This window comes from Bufo gargarizans, chromosome 6, assembly GCF_014858855.1.
Source record: "Bufo gargarizans isolate SCDJY-AF-19 chromosome 6, ASM1485885v1, whole genome shotgun sequence".
Classification (NCBI taxonomy): domain Eukaryota; kingdom Metazoa; phylum Chordata; class Amphibia; order Anura; family Bufonidae; genus Bufo; species Bufo gargarizans.
The window spans coordinates 316,467,569-316,494,971 of NC_058085.1; the positions used below are offsets into that span (position 1 = coordinate 316,467,569).

Sequence of the window (27,403 nt, forward strand, 5' to 3'; positions counted from 1 at the left end):
CCCCCCAGCCACGCACCAGTGATGGACCCGAGCTGCGTTGGGTGCCACCCCGCTGTGACCATGCTTCATCCTCATCCTCCTCCACCTCCTCCTCATCCTCGTCCTCCTCGTCCTCCAGTAGTGGGCCCTGGCTGGCCACATTTGTACCTGGCCTCTGCTGTTGCAAAAAACCTCCCTCTGAGTCACTTCGAAGAGACTGGCCTGAAAGTGCTAAAAATGACCCCTCTTCCTCATCCTCCTCCTCCTCCTCCTGGGCCACCTCCTGTTCCATCATCGCCCTAAGTGTTTTCTCAAGGAGACATAGAAGTGGTATTGTAACGCTGATAACGGTGTCATCGCCACTGGCCATGTTGGTGGAGTACTCGAAACAGCGCAACAGGGCACACAGGTCTCGCATGGAGGCCCAGTCATTGGTGGTGAAGTGGTGCTGTTCTGTAGTGCGACTGACCCGTGCGTGCTGCAGCTGAAACTCCACTATGGCCTGCTGCTGCTCGCACAGTCTGTCCAGCATGTGCAAGGTGGAGTTCCACCTGGTGGGCACGTCGCATATGAGGCGGTGAGCGGGAAGGCCGAAGTTACGCTGTAGCGCAGACAGGCGAGCAGCGGCAGGATGTGAACGCCGGAAGCGCGAACAGACGGCCCGCACTTTATGCAGCAGCTCTGACATGTCGGGGTAGTTGTGAATGAACTTCTGCACCACCAAATTCAGCACATGCGCCAAGCAAGGGATGTGCGTCAAATTGGCTAGTCCCAGAGCTGCAACGAGATTTCGCCCATTATCACACACCACCAGGCCGGGCTTGAGGCTCACCGGCAGCAACCACTCGTCGGTCTGTTGTTCAATACCCCGCCACAACTCCTGTGCGGTGTGGGGCCTGTCCCCCAAACATATGAGTTTCAGAATGGCCTGCTGACGTTTACCCCGGGCTGTGCTGAAGTTGGTGGTGAAGGTGTGTGGCTGACTGGATGAGCAGGTGGAAGAAGAGGAGGAGGAAGCCGAGAAGGAGGAGGTGGCAACAGGAGGCAAAGAATGTTGCCCTGCGATCCTTGGCGGCGGCAGGACGTGCGCCAAACAGCTCTCCGCCTGGGGCCCAGCTGCCACTACATTTACCCAGTGTGCAGTTAGGGAGATATAGCGTCCCTGGCCGTGCTTACTGGTCCACGTATCTGTGGTTAGGTGGACCTTGCTACAGATGGCGTTGCGCAGTGCACACTTGATTTTATCGGATACTTGGTTGTGCAGGGAAGGCACGGCTCTCTTGGAGAAGTAGTGCCGGCTGGGAACAACATACTGTGGGACAGCAAGCGACATGAGCTGTTTGAAGCTGTCTGTGTCCACCAGCCTAAATGACAGCATTTCATAGGCCAGTAGTTTAGAAATGCTGGCATTCAGGGCCAGGGATCGAGGGTGGCTAGGTGGGAATTTACGCTTTCTATCAAATGTTTGTGAGATGGAGAGCTGAACGCTGGCGTGTGACATGGTTGAGACGCTTGGTGACGGAGGTGGTGGTGGTGGTGTTGGTGGTACATCCCCTGTTTGCTGGGCGGCAGGTGCCAACGTTCCTCCAGAGGCGGAGGAAGAGGCCGAGGCGGCAGCAGCAGAATAGGCCGAGGCGGCAGCAGCAGAAGAGGTAGCAGGGGGAGCCTGAGTGACTTCCTTGGTTTTAAGGTGTTTACTCCACTGCAGTTCATGCTTTGCATGCAGGTGCCTGGTCATGCAGGTTGTGCTCAGGTTCAGAACGTTAATGCCTCGCTTCAGGCTCTGATGGCACAGCGTGCAAACCACTCGGGTCTTGTCGTCAGCACATTGTTTGAAGAAGTGCCATGCCAGGGAACTCCTTGAAGCTGCCTTTGGGGTGCTCGGTCCCAGATGGCGGCGGTCAGTAGCAGGCGGAGTCTCTTGGCGGCGGGTGTTCTGCTTTTGCCCACTGCTCCCTCTTTTGCTACGCTGTTGGCTCGGTCTCACCACTGCCTCTTCCTCCGAACTGTGAAAGTCAGTGGCACGACCTTCATTCCATGTGGGGTCTAGGACCTCATCGTCCCCTGCATCGTCTTCCACCCAGTCTTGATCCCTGACCTCCTGTTCAGTCTGCACACTGCAGAAAGACGCAGCAGTTGGCACCTGTGTTTCGTCATCATCAGAGACATGCTGAGGTGGTATTCCCATGTCCTCATCATCAGGAAACATAAGTGGTTGTGCGTCAGTGCATTCTATGTCTTTCACCGCTGGGGAAGGGCTAGGTGGATGCCCTTGGGAAACCCTGCCAGCGGAGTCTTCAAACAGCATAAGAGACTGCTGCATAACTTGAGGCTGAGACAGTTTCCCTGGTATGCATGGGGGTGATGTGACAGACTGATGGGGTTGGTTTTCAGGCGCCATCTGTGCGCTTTCTGCAGAAGACTGGGTGGGAGATAATGTGAACGTGCTGGATCCACTGTCGGCCACCCAATTGACTAATGCCTGTACCTGCTCAGGCCTTACCATCCTTAGAACGGCATTGGGCCCCACCATATATCGCTGTAAATTCTGGCGGCTACTGGGACCTGAGGTAGTTGGTACACTAGGACGTGTGGATGTGGCAGAACGGCCACGTCCTCTCCCAGCACCAGAGGGTCCACTAACACCACCACGACCATGTCCACGTCCGCGTCCCTTACTAGATGTTTTTCTCATTGTTATGGTTCACCACAACAACAAATATATTATTTGGCCCAATGTATTGTATTCAAATTCAGCGGGATATAAATTTGAGGCCTAGTATTTAGGCGCTGGGTGACCGGTATGGATTTAGTGACAGAATTAGACTTGGAAATGCACAGAAGCGTGTGTGTGAAGTTATTCTGAATGACCCAATGTGCACCTTGAATATTATATACCCTTTTTGGGATAGATTTCAAATAGCTCTGATATAGCAGGAACCACTAAATTATGAAATTGCTAAATTGGGAATTGTACTTCAACCCAGAACAAAAAATGTGCTTTGACGGGCACTAAATAACTTTCCCAGCTACAACAGTACAGCGGTAACGAGAGATTTAGAGGGATTTAAATTTGAGGCCTAGTATTTAGGCGCTGGGTGACAGGTATGGGTTTAGTGACAGAATTAGACTTGGAAATACACAGTAGCGGGTGTGTGTGAAGTTATTCTGAATGACCCAATGTGCACCTTCAATATTATATACCCTTTTTGGGATAGATTTCAAATAGCTCTGATATAGCAGGAACCACTAAATTATGAAATTGCTAAATTGGGAATTGTACTTCAACCCAGAACAAAAAATGTGCTTTGACGGACACTAAATATCTTGCCCAGCAACAACAGTACAGCGGTGGGTAACGAGAGATTTAGAGGGATTTAAATTTGAGGCCTAGTATTTAGGCGCTGGGTCACCGGTATGGATTTAGTGACAGAATTAGACTTGGAAATGCACAGAAGCGTGTGTGTGAAGTTATTCTGAATGACCCTATGTGCACCTTCAATATTATATACCCTTTTAGGGATAGATTTCAAATAGCTCTGATATAGCAGAAACCACTAAATTATGAAATTGCTAAATTGGGAATTGTACTTCAACCCAGAACAAAAAATGTGCTTTGACGGACACTAAATATCTTGCCCAGCAACAACAGTACAGCGGTGGGTAACGAGAGATTTAGAGGGATTTAAATTTGAGGCCTAGTATTTAGGCGCTGGGTGACAGGTATGGGTTTAGTGACAGAATTAGACTTGGAAATACACAGTAGCGGGTGTGTGTGAAGTTATTCTGAATGACCCAATGTGCACCTTCAATATTATATACCCTTTTAGGGATAGATTTCAAATAGCTCTGATATAGCAGGAACCACTAAATTATGAAATTGCTAAATTGGGAATTGTACTTCAACCCAGAACAAAAAATGTGCTTTGACGGACACTAAATATCTTGCCCAGCAACAACAGTACAGCTGGTGGGTAACGAGAGATTTAGAGGGATTTAAATTTGAGGCCTAGTATTTAGGCGCTGGGTCACCGGTATGGATTTAGTGACAGAATTAGACTTGGAAATGCACAGAAGCGTGTGTGTGAAGTTATTCTGAATGACCCTATGTGCACCTTCAATATTATATACCCTTTTAGGGATAGATTTCAAATAGCTCTGATATAGCAGAAACCACTAAATTATGAAATTGCTAAATTGGGAATTGTACTTCAACCCAGAACAAAAAATGTGCTTTGACGGACACTAAATATCTTGCCCAGCAACAACAGTACAGCGGTGGGTAACGAGAGATTTAGAGGGATTTAAATTTGAGGCCTAGTATTTAGGCGCTGGGTCACCGGTATGGATTTAGTGACAGAATTAGACTTGGAAATGCACAGAAGCGTGTGTGTGAAGTTATTCTGAATGACCCTATGTGCACCTTCAATATTATATACCCTTTTAGGGATAGATTTCAAATAGCTCTGATATAGCAGAAACCACTAAATTATGAAATTGCTAAATTGGGAATTGTACTTCAACCCAGAACAAAAAATGTGCTTTGACGGACACTAAATATCTTGCCCAGCAACAACAGTACAGCGGTGGGTAACGAGAGATTTAGAGGGATTTAAATTTGAGGCCTAGTATTTAGGCGCTGGGTGACCGGTATGGATTTAGTGACAGAATTAGACTTGGAAATACACAGTAGCGGGTGTGTGTGAAGTTATTCTGAATGACCCAATGTGCACCTTCAATATTATATACCCTTTTAGGGATAGATTTCAAATAGCTCTGATATAGCAGGAACCACTAAATTATGAAATTGCTAAATTGGGAATTGTACTTCAACCCAGAACAAAAAATGTGCTTTGACGGACACTAAATATCTTGCCCAGCAACAACAGTACAGCGGTGGGTAACGAGAGATTTAGAGGGATTTAAATTTGAGGCCTAGTATTTAGGCGCTGGGTCACCGGTATGGATTTAGTGACAGAATTAGACTTGGAAATGCACAGAAGCGTGTGTGTGAAGTTATTCTGAATGACCCTATGTGCACCTTCAATATTATATACCCTTTTAGGGATAGATTTCAAATAGCTCTGATATAGCAGAAACCACTAAATTATGAAATTGCTAAATTGGGAATTGTACTTCAACCCAGAACAAAAAATGTGCTTTGACGGACACTAAATATCTTGCCCAGCAACAACAGTACAGCGGTGGGTAACGAGAGATTTAGAGGGATTTAAATTTGAGGCCTAGTATTTAGGCGCTGGGTCACCGGTATGGATTTAGTGACAGAATTAGACTTGGAAATGCACAGAAGCGTGTGTGTGAAGTTATTCTGAATGACCCTATGTGCACCTTCAATATTATATACCCTTTTAGGGATAGATTTCAAATAGCTCTGATATAGCAGAAACCACTAAATTATGAAATTGCTAAATTGGGAATTGTACTTCAACCCAGAACAAAAAATGTGCTTTGACGGACACTAAATATCTTGCCCAGCAACAACAGTACAGTGGTGGGTAACGAGAGATTTAGAGGGATTTAAATTTGAGGCCTAGTATTTAGGCGCTGGGTCACCGGTATGGATTTAGTGACAGAATTAGACTTGGAAATGCACAGAAGCGTGTGTGTGAAGTTATTCTGAATGACCCTATGTGCACCTTCAATATTATATACCCTTTTAGGGATAGATTTCAAATAGCTCTGATATAGCAGAAACCACTAAATTATGAAATTGCTAAATTGGGAATTGTACTTCAACCCAGAACAAAAAATGTGCTTTGACGGACACTAAATATCTTGCCCAGCAACAACAGTACAGCGGTGGGTAACGAGAGATTTAGAGGGATTTAAATTTGAGGCCTAGTATTTAGGCGCTGGGTGACAGGTATGGGTTTAGTGACAGAATTAGACTTGGAAATACACAGTAGCGGGTGTGTGTGAAGTTATTCTGAATGACCCTAATGTGCACCTTCAATATTATATACCCTTTTTGGGATAGATTTCAAATAGCTCTGATATAGCAGGAACCACTAAATTATGAAATTGCTAAATTGGGAATTGTATTTCAACCCAGAACAAGAAATGTGCTTGAACGGACACTAAATAACTCGCCCAGCTACAGCACTAGGGACAGATTTAGCTGGATATAAATTTGAGGCCTAGTATTTAGGCGCTGGGTGACCGGTATGGATTTAGTGACAGAATTAGACTGGGATATGGCCAAAAAATGAACAGACTATTGCTGGTTAAATGCACTTGGTGTGACAGCTTCACCCTGATGTAGGCTTTAGCCAAAAAACAACCACACCATTGAGGGTTAAATGCACTTGGTGACAGGCGCAGCTTGCCCCTGATTTTGTATATGGCCAAAAAATGAACAGACTATTGCTGGTTAAATGCACTTGGTGTGACAGCTTCACCCTGATGTAGGCTTTAGCCAAAAAACAACCACACCATTGAGGGTTAAATGCACTTGGTGACAGGCGCAGCTTGCCCCTGATTTTGTATATGGCCAAAAAATGAACAGACTATTGCTGGTTAAATGCACTTGGTGTGACAGCTTCACCCTGATGTAGGCTTTAGCCAAAAAACAACCACACCATTGAGGGTTAAATGCACTTGGTGACAGGCGCAGCTTGCCCCTGATTTTGTATATGGCCAAAAAATGAACAGACTATTGCTGGTTAAATGCACTTGGTGTGACAGCTTCACCCTGATGTAGGCTTTAGCCAAAAAACAACCACACCATTGAGGGTTAAATGCACTTGGTCGCAGCTTGTGCTGGCGCACCACAAGACACAAAATGGCCGCCGATCACCCCAGAAAAATGAGACTGACAAACGGTCTGTGCAGCCTAAAAACAGTGAGCAATTGAGGATCAGCAGCTCAATGATCCACAGCTGCAGATCGATCAGTTAATCAAGTCCTTTGGAGGAGTTAATCTGCCTAATCTCGCCCTACTGTCGCAGCCGCAACCTCTCCCTACGCTAATCAGAGCAGAGTGACGGGCGGCGCTATGTGACTCCAGCTTAAATAGAGGCTGGGTCACATGGTGCTCTGGCCAATCACAGCCATGCCAATAGTAGGCATGGCTGTGATGGCCTCTTGGGGCAAGTAGTATGACGCTTGTTGATTGGCTGCTTTGCAGCCTTTCAAAAAGCGCCAAGAAAGCGTCACAAAAGCGCGAAGAAAGCGACGAACACCGAACCCGAACCCGGACTTTTACGAAAATGTCCGGGTTCGGGTCCGTGTCACGGACACCCCAAAATTCGGTACGAACCCGAACTATACAGTTCGAGTTCGCTCATCCCTACTGACTAACCCCCTTTTCTTTGCAGATTTACAGTGCTGGAGATGTGGCACTCCAGCGAGTCATTCACTCATGATTAGCCTGTCTGCCCCATAGGCTAATTTTAATTAGTTTCAGTATAAGGCCTCATGCACACGACCGCATTTTGTTTCCGTGTCCATTCCGTTTTTTTTGCGGATAGGATGCAGACCCATTCATTTGAATGGGTCCGCAAAAAACGCAGACAGCACAACGTGTGCTGTCCGCATCAGTATGTCCGTTCCGTTGCTCCGCAAAAAAAATAGTGCATGTCCTATTTTTTTCTAGTTTGCGGACAAGGATAGGCATTATTACAATGGGTCTGTAAAAAAAATGGATGCCATACGGAACTGCATCAGTTTTTTTTGCGGATCCGCAATTTGCGGACCGCAAAACACATACGGTCGTGTGCATGTAGCCTAACCCTGCTTTCACACCTGAGCGTTTCTCAAACGCGCGTTTTTATGCGCGTTTTTTGTAATAGTAAACGCGCGTTTGACGCGCGTTTGTGTCATTGACTGCAGTGTCCTATGGCCACAAACGCGCGTCAAAACGCCCCAAAGAAGCTCAAGTACTTGTTTGAGCGTCGGGCGTTTTACAGCGCGTTCGTACACGCTGTAAAACGCCCAGGTGTGAACCATTCCCATAGGGAAGCATTGGTTTTCATGTCTTGAGCGTTTTACAGCGCGTTTGAACGCGCTGTAAAACGCTCAGGTGTGAACCCAGGGTAAAGCTGTGGCCTGCTCTCACTACATTAATTGGAAGCTGTCTGGCACAAGGAAAGGTATGGAGTGGGCTCGGCATGCATGTTGGTACCTGCATCCTTTGGAAGTAATGGAGGCCAATTTGGCGCCAAAAATGGTAAAAGGCAGAGTGGACCCGGCATGCATGCGGATCCAACACTTCCTGAGCTTTATGGCGGCCATTATGGCGCCTAACAGGTAGTATTTAGTGTTAGGACCCGTCTTACATAGATCGCCTTGGCGTTCGGCAGACGGGCTCAGATGGTTTTTGTACAAAATGCACTTGCCACGGAGGCATTGGGGGAGTGGGGGACATGGCAATGAAGGGGCTGATAGCACTGGGGGAACTGAGCTGATGGCACGGAGGGGGGAAGCTGATGGCACTGGGGGAACGAAGGGTGTTGGGGACTAATGGCAGGGGGTCTGGTGAGTTTTTATAAAGGAAAACTGTCTATTAATTCATTTTTTCTTATTAGAGTACTTGATTAATCGTAAAAGTAATCGATAGAATACTCTATTTCTCAAATAATCGTTTACTGAAGCCCTACTTCGGAATAATATCTCCATACAGTATTAGAATGTATGGGCTCCAATGAGCCAAACTTAGTTATTCACGAAGTCACGCGTGACTTTATTGAATAACTTTGGTAATTGATTTTTAAAGTGGGAAACCACTTTAAAAATTGAAGCCAAACTCTGGTTCGGTTCTGACTAGAACCTCGTAACCGAAGCAGAGTTCGGTTTCAAATTTTAAAGGGAGTCTGTCATGAACATTTCACCTTTGTAACCCTTCCCATAGCTTTCTAGCATCTTTACAGTTAATAAAAATGTTACCTTTATGATCAATCCTGGACTTATAAAACCGTCAAAAAACATCTTTGTAGCATATGCAAATGAGGGCTCGCAAGTGCCCAGGGGCGGCGTTACCCTCGTAGGTGCCCAGCTAGCTCAGCCTTTTCTTCGCTTCCCTCTGCCCGCCCATCCTTTCCCTCTGACCGCCTATCTACTAACTTCTTGTTTCGCCGAGATCCCGCGCTGCGATGCCCATTCCTTGTACGGCACCATAGTAATTAATGCGCATGCGCCGGGTTTGCGCCGTTAGCTGGCGCATGCGCATTATTACTGTGATGCCGTACAAGGAATGGGCATCGCAGTGCGCATGCGCCGGCCGACGGACTGAGTGCGCAGGCGCGGGATCTCGGCGAAACAAGAAGTTAGTAGGTAGGCGGGTGGGGGGAAGTGAAGAAAAGGCTGAGCTAGCTGGGCAACTACGAGGGTAACGCCGTCCCTGGGCACTTGCGAGCCCTCATTTGCATATACTACAAAGATGTTTTTTGCCGGATTTATCATAAAGGTAACATTTTTATTAACTGTAAGGCTGCTAGAAAGCTATGGGAAGGGTTACAAAGGTGAAACTATGATGACAGACTCCCTTTAAAGTAGTTTTCCACTTTAAAAATCAATTACCGAAGTCATAGTATTATTCCGAAGTTTTGAACAAAGAGACTTCGGGTGAAGCATCCGAAGCTCGCCTCGCTTAACACTAAAAAATAAACACAAGAACAAGGGGATACAATCTGAAGTTAGCTGGGGGTAAGATCAGGAGGGAAATATTGGCAGGAAAGAGTGGTTGAAGCTTGGAACAAACTTCCAGCAGATGTGGTTGGGAAATCTACAGTATGTGAATGTAAATATACCTGAGATACAAACACGTATCTGATCGCTAGCGGAGGAGACTGCTGCATTTACATGCACTGATCTCCTCCAGAGTATGGGGAGGAGTGATCGCTAGTGCCATTGCTCTTCCCCATACTGTCTCGTTGTTTCCCAGAAGCAGATCGTCTTTACACAGCATGATCTGCCACTGGGACACACAGATTTTTATGCTGCACTAACGATCCAATTAACCGATGAATGAGCGTTTTGCTTGTTCATCGGGTAATTGGCGGTACATTTACACCGCCCGATCATTGCTAAAGAGCATTACTATGAACGCCTGTTAGGCTGGTTTCACACGGGCGTTGCGGGAACATGCGGATATTTTTCCGCGCGAGTGCAAAACATTGTAATGCATTTTGCATGCGCGTGAGAAAAATCACACATGTTTGGGATTGGTGTTCTGTAGATTGTATTATTTTCCCTTATAACATGGTTATAAGGGAAAATAATAGCATTCTGAATAGAGAATGCATAGTAAAATAGCGCTGGAGGGGTTAAAAAAAAATATATATATTAACTCACCTTAATCCACTTGATAGCGTAGCCGGCATCTCTTCTGTCTGTCTTCTGTGCTGTGTGCAGCAACAGGACCTGTGGTGACGTCACTCCGCTCATCACATGATCCATTACCATGGTAAAAGATCATGTGATGGCCGGAGTGACGTCACCACAGGTCCTGTTGCTGCACACAGCACAGAAGACAGACAGAAGAGATGCCGGCTACGCTATCAAGTGGATTAAGGTGAGTTAATTTTTATTTTTTTTAACCCCTCCAGCGCTATTTTACTATGCATTCTGTATTCAGAATGCTATTATTTTCCCTTATAACCATGTTATAAGGGAAAATAATAATGATCGGGTCTCCATCCCGATCGTCTCCTAGCAACCGTGCGTGAAAATCGCACCACATCCGCACTTGCTTGCGGATGCTTGCGATTTTCACGCAACCCCATTCACTTCTATGGGTCCTGCGTTACGTGAAAAACGCACAAAATAGAGCATGCTGCGATTTTCACGCAGCGCACAAGTGATGCGTGAAAATCACCGCTCATGTGAACAGCCCCATAGAAATGAATGGGTCGGTATTCAGTGCGGGTGCAATGCGTTCAACTCGCGTATCGCATCCGCGCGGAATACTCACCTGTGTGAAAGGGGCCTTAGTGATGATCTTTTAAATTCTCAGCCCAAGTAAAGGGCCCTTAAAGAGGTTGTCTCATCACAGACAATGGGGCATATCGCTAGGATATGCCCCCATTGTCTGATAGGTGCAGGTCCCACCGCTGGGATCTACATCGAGAACGGAGCGGGGAGAGCGGTGGTTGGACGACCCAGGGTTTCCCGGGGTCCAGCCACCGCCAAGCGCTCTCTCCATAAACGGGAATAGGAGCAAACCGCGCTTGCGGAGCTGCTGCTTCAATTCATTTCAATGTGATCTACGGAAAAAGCCAAGCCAGTGCTCAGCTATTTTCGGTGGCCCTATAGAAATGAATGGAGGACGGCTGTACACGCGCAATGCGCCCTCCGCTACCTTTCCACGCCCCCATTGTCTGTGATGGAAAACCCCTTTTAAGATTAGAAAAAAAAAGAAATAAGGGCAGACTAGATGGACCAGGTGGTCTTTTTCTGCCCATAATCATCTATGTTTCCAAGGAGGAATACTGGGTGTGATGCAAATCAGGTACACTACTACACAATGGTGTCTTGGTACCAACAGGACAGGTAATATTACCATAACACAAGCATAGATTACCATATGTAAGGTGTCAGGACTGGTATTCAGAGTCAGATACTGGTGGAAGAGAAATCATTTGTGTGGATGCATGGTGTACACCTCTGTGTTATGTATACACTTCTATGTCTGTTGCAAATTAGCAAATCCACTGCAGTATATTTGCTTTACTGGTACCAGGTCCAGTTCCACCAATCTACATAGTGACATACCTGGTATTGCTAAAATAGAGAGCGGGTGAATTTTCTTGTTTGTTTTCCTGATGTAAAGGTAGATTTAGACGGCCAAATAATTGGGCTGATTATCGAGAACAAACATTCCTGTAAATGCTCATTCCCGACAATCTGCCCGTGTAAAGGTGCCGCCGATCACCGGATGAACGAGTGAAATGCTCGTTCATTAAGTGAAACTGTCGTTTGTGTAGACAAGTAGATTATCGTTTCTGGACATAAAATCGTGCTGTCTAAACAGTGATCTGCTGTCCAGAAACAATGCAGCTGTATGAGGACAAGGGATTGCAATAGAAATCCCTCATTCTCATACTGTGGAGGAGATCGCTGCATGTAAATGCGGCAGTCTTCTCCACTGAACGAGCAGCTGACTATCGGGAAGGAACGGATTCTTCCAGACAATCGGCTTTAGCTCGGCACGTCTAAATCCACATTAACAGGACATGATTGAAATATATGATGTCCTCAGAGACTGGGGATGTATTCACACATGCACTAAGGCTCCTTTCACACCTGCGTTCAGGTGTCCGCTCGTGAGCTCCGTTTGAAGGGGCTCACAAGCGGCCCTGAACGCAGCCGTCTGGCCCTAATGCATTCTCAGTGGAGGCGGATCCACTGAGAATGCATCCGTCTGCCAGCGCTCAGCCTCCGCTCCGCTCAGTGAGCGGACACCTGAACGCTGCAAGCAGCGTTCGGGTGTCCGCCTGGCCGTGCGGAGGCGAGCGGATCCGTTCCGACTTACAATGTAAGTCAATGGGGACGGACCCGCTTGAAGATGACACAATATGGCTCAATCTTCAAGCGGGTCCGTCCCCCATTGACTTTCAATGTAAAGTCTGAACGGATCCGCTCAGGCTACTTTCAGACTTAGAAAATTTTTCTAAGTAATAATGCAGACGGATCCGTTCTAAACGGAGCCGCCGTCTGCATTAATATGAGCGGATCCGTTCAGAACGGATCCGATCGAACGCAGGTGTGAAAGTAGCCTTATGCTGCTGGATTTTATCACTTCCACACTGTACTGCCCCAAAACCTAGTCTTCAGGGCATGCTGCTGTATCTGTCAAGTTTCCCCCCCCCCCCATTGAGTTTAATATTTAGAAATAAAAAATGGGTACAATAACCCAAGTGGGACATTCACAATTGATATAGTTGCGCCAATTTTTTCAAACGGTTCTTCAAACGGTTCTTTTTGACTTATCCAAATATCCTACATAAGTGAGTAAAGCACGGAGGCTGCCAAAGAAAAAAAACAATCATGAGCTAAGGCTCAGTGCACACTATGTCTGAGCTGTACGTTTAATGTGTACGCAGGGAAAAGATGACGGTGTAGATGCAAAACATATCCATAGGACCGTATTAACCCGAGGGACCCCAATCGAGAGCCCTCTATCATGCCGGTAGGCACAGCAGACTGCACTTTTCTATACAGAAGCAAATTTGGTGCGCATTTTCCCTCTGCTGATTTTCAACACCTATATGTTAGATACACTGCTATAATACCAAAAGACTCAACTTATATATAGCACTCATATGTTCTCTTGGATATTTTTAAAGGGGTTTTCTCATCTCCGACAATAGGGGCATATCGCTTGGATATTCCCCCTTTGCCTTATAGGTGCAGGTCCCACCGCTGGGACCTGCACCTATATCTAGACCGGAGCCCTGAAAGTGAAGGAGGGCGCACTGCGCAGCTGCCCTCCATTCATTTCTATGGGGCCCCGAAAATAGCTGAGCGCTGGCTCCGCTTTTGCCATCTGCCCTATAGAAATTAATGTGAGCATGGGCCGTGCCCTCCCATTCACTTTTATGGGAGAGGTGGGGATTAGTGCTTGGTGGTGGATGGACCCTAGGAAATCTGGGGTCCTCCAGCCACAGCGCTCCCCACTCCATTCTCAATATAGGTGCGGGTCCCAGCGCACCTATCAGACAATGGGGACATATCTTAGCGATATGCCCCCATTGTCTAAGATGGGAATACCCCTTTAAGTAAAAAATCACTTGCCAAACATATGTATAATAATAGATTTCTCTATAAGGGTCAACGTGCACAAGTTCCACATGAACTTCCGGGTGGATTTCTGCACCCAAATTGTAATAAATAATAGCGTTTTTTGGTGCAGATTAGAGGCGTTTTTGCCGCAGATCTTATAAAATGCTCTGATGCTCCACTCAGAGGGGCTGCCTGGGTGAAGAAGGGGATATGTCCAGGTTCAGCTCTGAACCCGGACAACCCCTTTAAAAGCAATGCAAGATGCAAGAAGGGACCAAACACTACATATATACATATATATAATTTCTTTTTTTCCATTCACAGCTGGTGCAAAATAACTATTGTGCCAATACAACATAATAAACGGTTTATTCAATACAATAGTTCAGTAATAATGCAGTATTGATGGTGTATGTATAAACCACCGTTAATTACATTTGATTATAGCATAGTGCTAAGAAATACACCAGTCTTAGCATGTTACCAACCAAGTGGCAACATAACAGGCACAGGGTAACCAGGACCCCTCAGACCCCTGTATCACCCCACAGCTCCTTCAGAGGATACTGAGTAATTCTAGGATATGGAATAGCACATTATCACTGAACTATAGTACTGGATATACAGTTTAGGCTCATGCACACAAACGTGTCTGTTCCGTTTTCTTTGCAGACGGTATCTGGAAACATTCATTTTAATGGGTGGGCAAAACAAACAAACAGAAGTTACTCCGTGTGCATTCCGTTTCCGTATGTACATATTTCCGTTCCGCAAAAAAATAGAACATGTCCTATTATTGTCTGCATGACTGACAAAGATAGGACTGTTCTATTAGGGGCCAGCTGTTCCGTACGGAATGCACCCGGACGTCATCAGTATTTTTTGTGGACTGCAAAATACATACTGCCATGTACATGAGTCCTTATTATGTTGTACATTGGCACAATTTTGCACTAGCTGTGAATATTTTAAAGGTAGGTTCTTGCATTGCTTTTAAAGGGGTTTAGGGTGTGTAACGGGGTTGTCAGAGTGTTTAACTGATCGTGGGGGTCCAACACCCTTGCTGATCAGCTTGGTGCTCAAGTGAGCACCATGTCTTCTTTGCCCAGTGACTATCCTTCATCGGTCACACGCTCTGGGCGAAGCTTAGACCCATTCAAGTGAATGGGACTGAGTGGCAGTACAAAGTACAGTCACTATACTATGAAAGGCACGGTGCTTTGTAAATTAGCTTTTAAACATGTAGAGAAACACAATGGGCTCCACTAAAATGGCGCCGGAGGAACAAGACAGGAAGTAACACCCCTCCCCCTCAGTTTACGTGCCAACAGACGTCCTTGCGTCACATCCTGTCTTGCCTTCCCGCTTTCGAAGAGAGACGGTTGTGACGTCAGCGCGCACAGCGTCTCACCCCGCGAGTAGTGTGTGTATGAAAGGAACGCCCCGCGCTCTCGGCCAGTCTCTCCTACAGTAACCACACCGTCTGCAAGTCCTCCAGGTAAGTGGCTCCCGATTGTTGACTGGCTGCTTGGCTGTGAATACTCGGCGGCGCCGTCTGAATGGCGCGGCGTTTATTCAACGAAGGCTTCCGGCCTGTTCCTCTTCACGCTCCAGTGTGCGGCTCGCGCAGTAACGACCGGGCCGCCGCCATTTTGTGCCGTCTTGTAGTACAATAGCGACGGGTAACGCACTCGGGGAGTGCGGCGGGAAACCCGCGGTGACTGTAGTCAGGGGCGCCGTGCATGTGTGAGGTGATTGTATGTGTGTGTGTGTGTGTGTGTGTGTGTGTGCGCGCCATCGCGCGGTTTCCGGTCAGCCGAGCCGCCTCCGTCCGCACCCCACTGGTTTGCCGGGAGAGTGCGCAGCGCTTTATCGCTGCGTTACACAGTGCCGTTTACGCTGCGGTAATGTGGATCGGACATAATTGAGTGTCATGCGGTTCTCGTGTGTAACCCGCACGTGTCGTGGGTTGGGCCTAGAGATCGCAGTTCTCCCCGCGCATGTCATGTCGGCTGATGGCTGCATATACCGGAGCGGAGAGAGGCGGCAGCAGCGCCATGTGCGATCGGGCGTGCTGGATGCGTGATCAGGAAGTGTAGTCTGTGCGGGGAGGACTTCCTCTATGCTTTGTTAACCCCGCACAGATCTGGATACCGGTTATCCCCGCAGCAGAGGGCCCGTGTCTGGGGGTGCGTGCTCGACTTCCCCAGCACTCTGCTCAGTGCTATGGTGTATGCTGGCGCGATGTAAATGATAGTCCCCAGCAGAGGTTCTGCTAGAACAGGGGCTCTCCAGTACTTGTTGTAAAGATCCACATACCGGAGACTGCGGCTAAACAAATGTATAAGGAGAGACAACAGTGCCCCCATAGTAGTAATGCCCCATCACAGTAACAATGCCTATTGTGCCCGCTCCCTCCTCACCTTGTCCGGTTCCTGAAGCTCAGATCCCTCTGAAGCACTATGTGGGTGCCCCTTATGCAGATTTGCATCCCCTTTAGACTCTATTATGTACCACATTCAAAGTGCTACCCAAACATGTCTGGGCTGTTTAGTGACAGAAGTTACAGGGTTTGTATAATGGATCAAACCCATTTGTATGTCACAAATTTATAGAAATTTAGGTTCTTGCTTGTATTTTGCACCATAAAGGCCTCCTGCACACAAACGTGTGTGCCCTGTGGTCTGCAATGCACGAGCATAAATGTGGTTTTCCAAATAAGAGGCAGCACTCCAATGTGAAAAGCCCCGAGGCAGAGGGGAATAAAGTGGGTCTTTACACTTGAGTGCTGCCTCTTCTTTTGGGGGAAAAAATACTACCGTTGATTACTACTTTGCCTGTGGTCGGAGGAATTTGCACCAGGATTCACCATATAGTGCTGTTTTATTTGGGGTGTATGTGTGTGTATGTATGTATATAGATATATATATAGATATATATAGATATATATATATAATATTTTTTATTTTTTACACACAAACATGGCCGTGTCTGAATGGTGGCCTGCAGATGTGTTTCATGTATTGACTGTAGACGGTGAGCTGTGTGAAGATACTGGGTCTGTATGTGGCAGAACTACCTGCTGTGCCTTGTTAATGTTCATTTCCCTTCAGAGCTGTAACCATGTCAGACGAATGCATCGTGAGAGTCCGAGGACTGCCGTGGTCCTGCACTTGCGAGGAGGTGCTGGAGTTTTTCTCAGGTAATGCACACAATGCGGATGTTTGTTCTGTGAAGGAATTCCCGTTTCTCAATCTCTGGCATTTAAACAATGGGACATAAGTATCAGGACAAAGGTGCCCACAGCGAGTACTCAGCGAAGACCTCAAAAAGTCAATACTGGCTTTATAGAGGTTTTCTAAGTCTGTCCCATAGTGTAGCCCCCTTCCACAGCAAACTTTTTAAGTGAATGGGGCGGAGGGGCTGTCTGCACTGGTGAGCAGAAAACACAGCGCTGACGCGATCTGATACTGCCTTATCCTGAGGATAAGTCATCAGTATAAGAAAGCGGACAACCCCTGTGGATGCTGTGGCCAACTAAACCTATTTTCCTTTGCACCAGTTGTGATAAATCTCTCCTTAAAGGGAACCTGTCACCGGGATTTTGTGTATTGTGTAAAAAAAAAACTGTTTGATACATCTGCAAATTAATGTGAGATGAGTCCTGTCCCTGACTCATCTCACGTACAGGACTCATCTCAGGTTAGTTTGCATATGTATCAAATCGTTTTTTTTACACAATAAAAGCACACAGAGCTATGGGGACTGGGTATTGAGGATGTGCTAGCGGCCATCTAGCAACCCCTGTCCTCAGCTCTATACCCAAAATCCCGGTGACAGGTTCCCTTTAAGGGCTGTATTACACCTGCAGAGGGTCGGCCAGATCATTGCTAACAGATGTTTGTAGGAACGCTTGCTAGTGGTGATCTGCCTGTGTAGGTGCTGCCCAAACATGCTTGTTCATTGGGCAATTGCACGGCAGATTGTGCCATCTATTCACACTCTGCTCCCAGCAAATAATCAATCTGGATGGAGTTAGCGATTTCTCCATGTAATAGCAGCAGTCTCCTCCACTAATGAGCCGGTGATTGGCTGGGAGGAACACTTCCCTTCTGACAGTCCTAATGCTCTTCTGCAGATCTAATACAGCCCCTACTCTGTGCTACATTATCAGGAGGACAGAAAATATTTGGGTGGGGTGGAGGTGGTGCTGCTATACATATACAATATGCATGAGCCGCAACTATATTATCTTCTAGCTGTATCATAGAGGGGCTTCTTTAATAGTCCTCACTCCCCTGTCCACACGGGGGGGGGTTAGGGGGTCTGTAAGTACACCTGTGCTGCATTCTCTTTAGGCAGCACTTGCAGACCCTTGTTCTTATGCCATAATCGCACACATTCCCTAAGAGTGACACCACCCCTTTAATATTGTTGGGCAGGCTATATATTGCACTGGCAGATGGAAAAGATTGCCCACTTGGGACTTTTTTTTTTACCCTAAAATTTGTGTATTTATAAGCCCAATGTGCACGGTTTTATTTGTAGACTGCGGTATTGCGGATGGAGTGGGCGGCATTCACTTCACAACGTCCAAGGAAGGCCGTCCTAGTGGCGAAGCCTTTATCGTACTGGAAACAGAGGACGATCTCAAGAAAGCATTGGAGAAAGACCGCAAATACATGGGCCACAGGTACATTGAAGGTAAGGACTGCTGTAGAGCAAGCACTCGGCCTTATCCCAGAAATTCAGTCCGTGCTTCTAGTGGAGCTGCTTATCAACCGCCCCCCCGACAAGACCAGCAAAGGAAGCCCTGGGGTCTTGATAAATCTTTCCCTATGTATTTCCTTCAGGAAATTGACAATGTAGTGTTTTTTTTTTGTCCCCTGTTCTAGTTTTTAAATCAAACAACACTGAAATGGAGTGGGTTCTGAAACACAATTCCAGTGACGGGGAGTCTGAGACCGACGGCACGGTCCGACTCCGTGGTCTTCCATTTGGCTGCAGCAAGGAAGAAATTGTGCAGTTTTTCTCAGGTACTTGTAGCTTCATAATGCTTGATTTGCTGTAGTTAAGCCTTGACATTGAATGTTAATTAGGACCTAAATCAACACAGCTCTTCGTTATTGAGAATCCATTGTACCGTAACCTGCTAAGTAAGAAGCTTACAGTGTAATAACTGGTAAATGGTTTATATGGCTCACTTACACCAGCGTGTTACATGTCCATGTTCTCTTCCATATTTTCTTTTTCTCAATAACAGGATTTTATCCTAGCTGTAGGACCTGTTTTCCTTTATCTGCTGGGATCATTTTCTGTTTGTTTGTTTTTTTTGTTGTTTGTTTTTTATATATATATATATATATATATATATATATATATATATATATATATATATATATATATATATATATATATATTTATTTTTTTCTATAAAGAATGAATTATGGAACTAAGCATTGATCATGCATTGCGTGAGTGAGCCCTAAGTAACTTGTAGAAATGTTAATATTGCGGGGTGGCGGGAGCAAAGCATTAATAATTGAGCTGATGTTAGGCTATTGGGATTTTTAAAGTTGTTAGTATTGTTAAGATGGGTTTGTTGCAGCCTTTAACACTGTTCCCCTTGATGGGGTTATTTGTCCTTGGGTTAAAGGGTTGAGAATCCTGCCAAATGGGATAACATTGACGATGGACTACCAGGGGAGAAGCACAGGGGAGGCCTTCGTGCAGTTTGCTTCAAAGGAGATAGCAGAAAATGCTCTGGGGAAACACAAGGAAAGAATAGGGCACAGGTGGGGATGGACAGAACGGGACGGTTATCTCTGTTTTGTTTCATGTTTTCTTTATTATTTTTGGGCTCCATGGTGGTGGGAGGGGGTTCTGATTTTTATTTTTTTTAATCGTAAATACAGTCAATTCAAAGTGATATCTACTAATTTTCTCCAAATGCTTTCTTTGAGAATCAGCTTTCCATTTTCTGAGCTCTTAAAACTCGGTTGTGCAGATGCCTGTAGTACCGCTTATACATTCAGTGGAGCCACTATATAGATTTTATTATTAAAGGTAGGCGCTTTTATTTAACCCTTACTGACATTTCTTTTCTCCAACACCTCTGGCATAGATACATTGAAATCTTTAAAAGCAGCAGAAGTGAAATCAGATCATCGTATGATCCACCCAGAAGGATGATGGGGGGGCAGCAGCGCCCTGGCCCGTATGACAGGCCAATGGGAGGTCGTGGTGCTTATTACGGAGGAGCTGGCCGTGGTAACATGTATGATCGCATGCGTGGTAGTGGAGGTTATGGGGGTGGTAAGTAAGAATAAGACTTCATGCTTGCAGTATGTGTGTGTATATGTATATATAATTTTTTTTTTCAGCAAATACATTATAGTTGTCTTAATTTCATTGAAATATATTATACGGTTTTAATTTTAGTTGAAATCTTATCTATTTAGGTTATGGAGGATTTGAGGAGTACAGTGGGTACAACAACTTTGGTTATGGGGCAGATGGTTTTGACGATCGACTCAGAGAAAGCAGAGGTATGTCCGAAGGAGGTATGGTTTGACGCCGTGTACTTTTGCAGTTAGATTCAAAGGAATGACTCAGATCTCCAGTATTTAGAGGAAACCAAAGTTGGGTTCTCACCACATTTGTGCCAGATGTACAGACACCTTATGAGCAGGCACTCTTTTTTTTTTTCCCCCCCCCTACATTTATTAGGAAAATTAAGTACTCTGCTTGTCAATGTGAAGACGTTAATCCTTAAAAAGGACCTTTCACTACTGTACAAACTAAAAACTAACTAGATCAGTGGGCAGCGCAGCGCCCAGGGGTCCCCCTGCACTTACTAGTATGCCTGGGCACCGCTCCGTTCGCCAGGTATAGGCTCCGGTGTCTGCGCTCCCTCTGACTGATTTCTTGTAGGAGGCGTGTCCCTTGCTGCACTGCTGGCCAATCGCAGCGCACAGCTCATAGCCAGGCTGATCTAGTTAGTTTTTAGTTTATACAGTAGTGAAAGGTCCTCTTTAAACTTTCTACAGTACAGTTGTATAATGGGACTCTGTCGGAAATAAGTCGCCCTCCGGCTGGATGTGAACAGACTCTGACTTGACTAGCAGATATCTACTCTTTTATAGGAGAAGCTTTTATTGAGTATGAAAAATATGGAGTGATCTGATCACCCCCTTTTCTTCATTATCTTTACCAAGAAGATCAGAGCAGATTTTAGCATAATTTGCACAATTAAAAGCAGGATTGTTACCTCTGTATGTCTGAGACTAAGCGTGCCCCTTAAGCTCAATCTAATGACTTTGGTATGACTGCCTATCTGGTCTGTTTGCTGGGTGCCCTGATGTTTTCCAGATGGCAGATATTCTTGAGTGGTTCTCATGTCCCTATTACAGAACACCTGCTTGTTTGGCCAAGCCCAGCATGTGTATGACTGGGGGGGGGGGGGAGAGAATAGCTGACTTAACAGCTAACTTAATATCACACTGGCGGGGTCCAGGCCTCTGAGTGCAGCCAGGTTCCAGCAGTTTCCAAGCACAGTGCTGTACATAGCATAGCGGCTGTGCTTAGTATTGCAGCTCGACCCCATTGACTTGATTGGGGCTGAGCTGCAACTAAGCCATATGACCAGTGTACGGCGACGTCACATTGCCTAGGAGGGAGACCACAGCACTCAGTGCACTGGCTGATTCTAACAGCTGGTCAGCAGGGGTGTCGGACCCCCGGCAATCTGATATTGATGACTCATCCTAAGGGTAGGTAATCCCATATAAATTACCAGACAACCATTAAGTAGCCCGTTATTAGTAATAATGGTAATATGATTTGGGTATGTTGCAAAATTGTGCTCCCAGGGATAAGGTAAAGGCCATATTAGGAGAATGACCAAGTTGGTAATTGAAATTAACGCATACAACCATTTTCCTTAGGTATTCCCCAAGGTTACCCTGGAGCTGGAGATGCAAGCTCAGGTTTTCACAGCGGGCACTTTGTTCATATGCGCGGCTTACCATTCCGTGCCACTGAAAGCGACATTGCCAATGTAAGTAGTTTGGTGCTTGAGATATCTTTGTGGTTTAAGTATAGTAGAACATTGTAAATTTTAGCTGAGAAACTTGTCAGAAATGTCTGCCTTTTCGCATTACCCCAAAGAGCATAAATGATGCCTGAACATTTTGTACTTGTAGTTCTTCTCCCCACTTACACCAATCAGAGTTCATATTGACATTGGAGCAGATGGTAGGGCCACCGGAGAAGCTGATGTTGAATTTGCAACCCATGAAGATGCTGTAGCAGCCATGTCAAAAGACAAAAACAATATGCGTATGTAGACGTCTTAATTTGTATATTTTTATTTTTTAGTTAACAAGTTACATAAATTCTTGAACAATTCTGCTGTAAAGCCCTCATTTATGTGTCTTTTTCTTACAGAGCATCGGTATATTGAGTTGTTCCTGAATTCAACAGCTGGTGGTGGTGCTGGAATGGGCGCAGGCATGGGCGCGGGCATGGGTACAGGAATGGGATGTTACGGTCGGGAAGCTCTAGGTATGTTGTATACACTAACCTGTTCTACAGTGTTGGTGTACTGTTTTTTTGGTTGCCCCTCAGTGTCATGGACCTGTAGTCACCTTTAGTTGTATTTTATTTTTCCCTCAGATGGCGCAGGATATGGTGCTGTAGGGAGAATGGGAATGACGGGCAACTACAGTGGATGTTATGCTAACCCTGATGGTCTCGGTGGTTATGGTAATGTATGACAGGTTACTTTCTTACTTTTCTAATTATAGTATTAATATTGCTGATAAGACTCAATGGGGGGTTGTTTTGTGTTTTTTTTTTTTTTTGGTATTAGTAATTCTCTCCCAGCATTGTGGTAAATTTAAAGGGAAGTCATCAGGATTTTGTGTATAGAGCTGAGGACATGGGTTGCTAGATGGCCACTAGCAGATCCGCAATACCCAGTCCCCATAGCTATGTGCTTTTTTTGGTGGAAAATGGGTTGATAGTGTTTTGCGTATCAACACCTGACCGCCACCCCAATAGCAATGCCTATTGTCCACAGCTGCGTTTTTTTTTTTTTTGCGAAGCCGTGGACAGCACACTGCTGTCCACATCTTTTCCATCCCCATTGAAAATGAATGGGTCTGCACAATTGCAGAACGGATCGGGGCCCAAAGTGCGGGCATCTGAATGGAGCCTAAATGTTCTCCAGAAAAAAATATGCTGTTTTAACAAAGAAAAAAAACCTTAACAAATCCCCAATGCTGCTTCCTGTGACCACTGCAGCCAGTTTGTGGCATTGCTGAACCTAGGAGCAGAGGCACCGGGAGGCAGACAGTTATTCTTTGAAAAATGACCCATACCAGGTTATTTATACCCATGGAGTCTGATTTGTATGTTTAAACAATGGTATCCAGTCTGCTCCTCACCTAACAAAGTAGTTGGCACAGTTGTACACGGTGTGCCTGTCAGTTGCCTTTTTTTTTTGTGAGATGACCTGGTGAATATTCCTGAGGTTCCACTTTAGTCAGTTCCAGTAAAATCTATGCCAATCTACAGAGCCTTTCCCCCTGCTCTGTATGACGTGATGAAGACTTTAGGTGCAACTGATGATTTTTTTATATTTATTTATTTTTCTCTCGAAACTGCTTGCAAGTAAAGGGGGCTGTCCAGCTCCTCAAGATGGATGAACACTAACTGATCAGCATGGATCAGACACCACACATCCTGCCAATCAGCTGTTCGGGTGTAGCTCCAGCACTTGGACTACTGTGTAGTGGAGGCAGCTCTTTACTACAGAGCAGCTCCCATTAAAGAGGTTCTGCTGTTTATTTAAACTGATCTATCCTCTGGATAGATCGGCGGGGGTCTGACACCTGGGACCCCCACCGATCAGCTGTTTGAGAAGGCAGGAATGCTGCAGCCTTCTCACGGTTTCCCTCAGGCCCAGTGACGTCACGACTAGTATCAATGGCCTGGGCGCGGCTAAGCTCGGCTCACTTGAATGGAGCTTAGCCCAGGCCAGTTGATGCAAGTCATGACGTCACTGGGCCTGTGGTAAACAGTGAGAAGACTCCTGAAGTGCCGCTGCTTTCTCAAACAGCTGATTGGAGGGGGTCCGACGCCCAGGACCCTCGCCGATCAGATGCTGATCTAATCAGAGGATAGATCATCAGTTTAAACAAACTGCAGAACCCCTTTAAAGTCAGTGGAAGCGGCGTTGCACTGATCAGCTCTGCCCATTACACAGTTGACAGAGCTGTGTAGTTCTGGTACTGGAGGTGAACACAGTTGATTGCTGATCAGTTAGTGATAGCCTATCCAGAGGAAAGGACATGACAATACATCTGGACTACCCATTTTAATTTGGATGTTTTTTGTTTCCCACAGGAAGGGGGAATTCTGGAAACAGTGGGGGCTACTTTGGACAGCATGAGGGCATGAACACAGCTGGATGGCGTGGACTATATTAAACGCTTTGTTACAATGACCGTTGTGTAAGAAGCAGTTCGTTAGTTATGTTTTTGTGTTTTGCTCTTGTACAGAATTTGTACAAGGACGTTGATCTTAAAATTTTTTAGTGAGCCGAGTACAGTGGACATTGTTACTGTAGGATTTAATTTGTTTGAATGCAAACATTGAATTTGAATAAATTTTTTTTATAATCACCTGTGTCGATTTATGCTTCCGACTCAGACTAGATTCTATCGGACTAAACAGTGATGTAGCTGGACATGTGGTGGTTGCATTACGGCTATACCATAAATGTCTATGATAAGACTATGCTGGTCCACATATAATCCTACTGTTTATGGCCCAATGCCCCAGACCCTGCTGTGGTAGACTGCTTTGGACATGAGTGTTACCTATGTGGCTGTGCTCTAGAACAGGGGTGCCCAACCTGCGGCCCTCTAGCTGTTGCAAAACTACAACTCCCAGCTTGCCCAGACAGCCTACAGCAGGGCATGGTGGGAGTTGTAGTTTTACAACAACTGGAGGGCTGCAGGTTGGGCATCACTACTCTAAAAAACATTGCTTCAAGTTAGGAACACAGTGCATAGTGACACTATATGGCAGGACACCGGCTATAGCTTCATAATGCAGAGTTGTAGGGACTGTCACCGTGCAGGTTCTAATAGGCTCACCCAATGTTCCAAAATCCTTCCAATAAGTGCAGTAAGAACGGATTATCATTTTCACTTGTCCTATTTCCACCATCCCCCAGATAAGTGGTGGAAGAGGATTATGTTGCAATTGATTATTGCAATCTCCAGGCAGCATTTTATGGAGATGAGTAGATTGATAGTAGTTTTGTGGTAAAAGATTGTCTGCCACATGTACATCTAACAGTGACAGCGCTGTATAAACTCTTAAAGGGGTTTATATATATATATATATATATATATATATATTTATAAATTTTTATTCAGCACCACGATAGGATGTTTCCCCCTTTGACCTTCATGGGAAAGGAAATGGAAGTTAAAAGGTCCCTCCCATCTCTGCTATTCAGTGTTCTTCCTGTCTCTAGTTCTTCACACTGCCTGCAAGAGATCTGGGTCTGGGTGCTACCCTGTGAATATGCAGATTTTGGCCGGACCCAAAAAATGCTGTATGCTGCCTACCCGGGCAGGTAGATTGTTCAGTAGCTTAGCCCTGCTGCGGGCAAGTAGCAGGGCTGAGATGGCTTTGTTTACCGGAGCAGTGGAGCGGCGATGACTGCGCACATTTCCACACCCCTGTATAAGGCTTTCCAGGACGTCTTCCATGACAGCATCGCATAGAGGTTGTCTCCCTGTGGTGCTGTCATGTGAGACTCCTGGAAAACCAATTACCGGTAGGCCAAATTCCGACTTTCAAGGCTTCAGGCTGGGACTTGGATATTTGGGGGGGGGGGGGGGGGTTGCCTCTCCATTTCCTGAATAACCTTGCTAACACATCTTGGGGCAGAGTGCCTGTAAGTGTGCTCAGTCAGCCTGGGTTTGATCAGAGGGGTTCATTCCTCTTACCCTGTATGTGGCCGTGCCACTTGAGCAGGCTCTTCTGACCCATTCTCGCTCATCCGGTTGGGGCTGACGTGAGCCTGTAGCGGGGATGGTGACACTGATGGAGCAGGGGACAATCTTTCTTTCACAGGGCATTGTGAATTGCCTGGAGAACTCCTATAAGGTACCTTTCACATGGGACTATTATCGAGCAGATTATTGGTGCTTGTTTCACGTGCAATAATAGTTTATTCAGACACCAAAATCATCATTTCTGGGCAGCAGATTGTGCTGCGTAAATGGTGATTTTCCCAGAAACAATCTTTGAGGATGAGTGGTTGCAGTAGTGATCCCTTATCTCCATACAGTGGGAAGTGTCGCATGTAAATGCACCTCCTGTCAGCCAGTTATCAGGAACGGTTCTGTTGCAATCATTGCCTGCATAGTCGACGTGTGTAAATGCGCTGTTACAGAGAATGCTATTAATCACTGATAATGCCACTTTCCCTTATGTCCTAACCAGCAGCACAAGTGGGGAGTTCTCCCCTGTGAAACTAGTAGGACAGGTGGAATTTTTTGATAATACATTTCCTACCAAGCATTAATTTGTAAAAAAAAAAAAACACCCCTATAAAGGGCAGTCTGCCATAATCCAGTGCTTTTTTTTCTCTCCCTGTGGACAGTAGGACGGGTCAGGCTGCGGCCTGTTACCGTAAAAAAAATGTTTTTCTGATAGATATTTTCCTACTACTTAATATGGTGGTTCTAGCTCCTGACCCAGTCGTCCTCGGTCCCTTCAGCCTACTGGATCGCTGCTCCGTGATCCGCTGCGCTGCATCAGAGGTAACTGTAGTCTGTCCCGCTTGCAAGCCTGGCGTGGAGCGCCGGCATCCCTCTGCACTGCCCAACAGGAAGTGTGTCATTGACAACTTCCGTTTCTCGTGCCGTTTTTTTTTGGTCTTTAAACACAGGTGTATTTCTGTAATATGAGCCCTGGGGGCTACAGGATTTAAGATATATTTAATATATATATGTTATTTAAACTAATATTCCTAGGCGTTCAGGAAAAGATTTAGGTTGAGGCGGAGCTATCCGGGGACGGGCTGAGCTAAGGTCAGAGGTGGAGCTAGTCCACCTATATAAGCCCACAACAAGAGGAGTACTTCCTCTTTCTGAGCAGAGAGCGAAGGCTACAGTTCTGTGGCTGCTACTAAACTTTAAAGTTTCCTTTCTAGATGGCGCCCCCTAACGGTGATCAGCGCGGGAAAGCCTCCCACAAGCAGAGACATCTAGTCTGCGCTTCTTGCGAGATGCCCATGCTGGACTCCTATGAGTACAATTGGTGTCCGTTATGTCGTTCTCCTCAGTCGCAACCCACTGTAAGCGACATGTTTGGGTGGATGAAGGACTTTATGGGAAATTCAATTTCCGAAATTAAGAGCGCCCTCGCCTCCAAGAGAGCAAGAGTATCTTCTCTGGGTCCGATGCCTATGCTGGAAGATGCTATCTCCGTGGAGGACCATTCTTCCTCGGACGATGTGGAATCACTGTTCCCGTTTCCAGCCGCGAAAAACCAAAGGCTTTTACGCTCCATCCAGTCAAGGGATCGTGATGTTGAGCAAGGGGAAGCTCCGTCGTCCACCTCTAGGGGGTTAAGAACCTTCAAAGTGGACGAAAAC

General features: G+C 46.0%; 1 protein-coding gene across 3 annotated transcripts; it reads left to right on the forward strand.

Moving 5' to 3' along the window:
• The first annotated feature begins 15,066 nt into the window (after window positions 1–15,066).
• LOC122940874 (heterogeneous nuclear ribonucleoprotein H3-like) lies at window positions 15,067–24,407 on the forward strand. 3 transcript variants are annotated; one of them, XM_044297747.1, is made up of 12 exons: window positions 15,067–15,217; window positions 16,833–16,921; window positions 18,268–18,423; window positions 18,615–18,755; window positions 19,376–19,514; window positions 19,844–20,034; window positions 20,181–20,282; window positions 21,666–21,778; window positions 21,924–22,059; window positions 22,168–22,284; window positions 22,396–22,490; window positions 24,130–24,407. In XM_044297747.1, the coding sequence occupies exons 2-12, from the start codon at window positions 16,843–16,845 to the stop codon at window positions 24,181–24,183; spliced, it is 1,323 nt and encodes a 440-aa protein (XP_044153682.1). In that variant the 5' UTR covers window positions 15,067–15,217; window positions 16,833–16,842; the 3' UTR covers window positions 24,184–24,407. The 3 variants fall into 3 exon arrangements, with proteins under 3 accessions (XP_044153682.1, XP_044153680.1, XP_044153681.1); XM_044297745.1 differs by having other exon boundaries at window positions 22,396–22,485; XM_044297746.1 differs by having other exon boundaries at window positions 15,068–15,217; window positions 20,181–20,267; window positions 22,396–22,485.
• The last annotated feature ends 2,996 nt before the right edge of the window (window positions 24,408–27,403 follow it).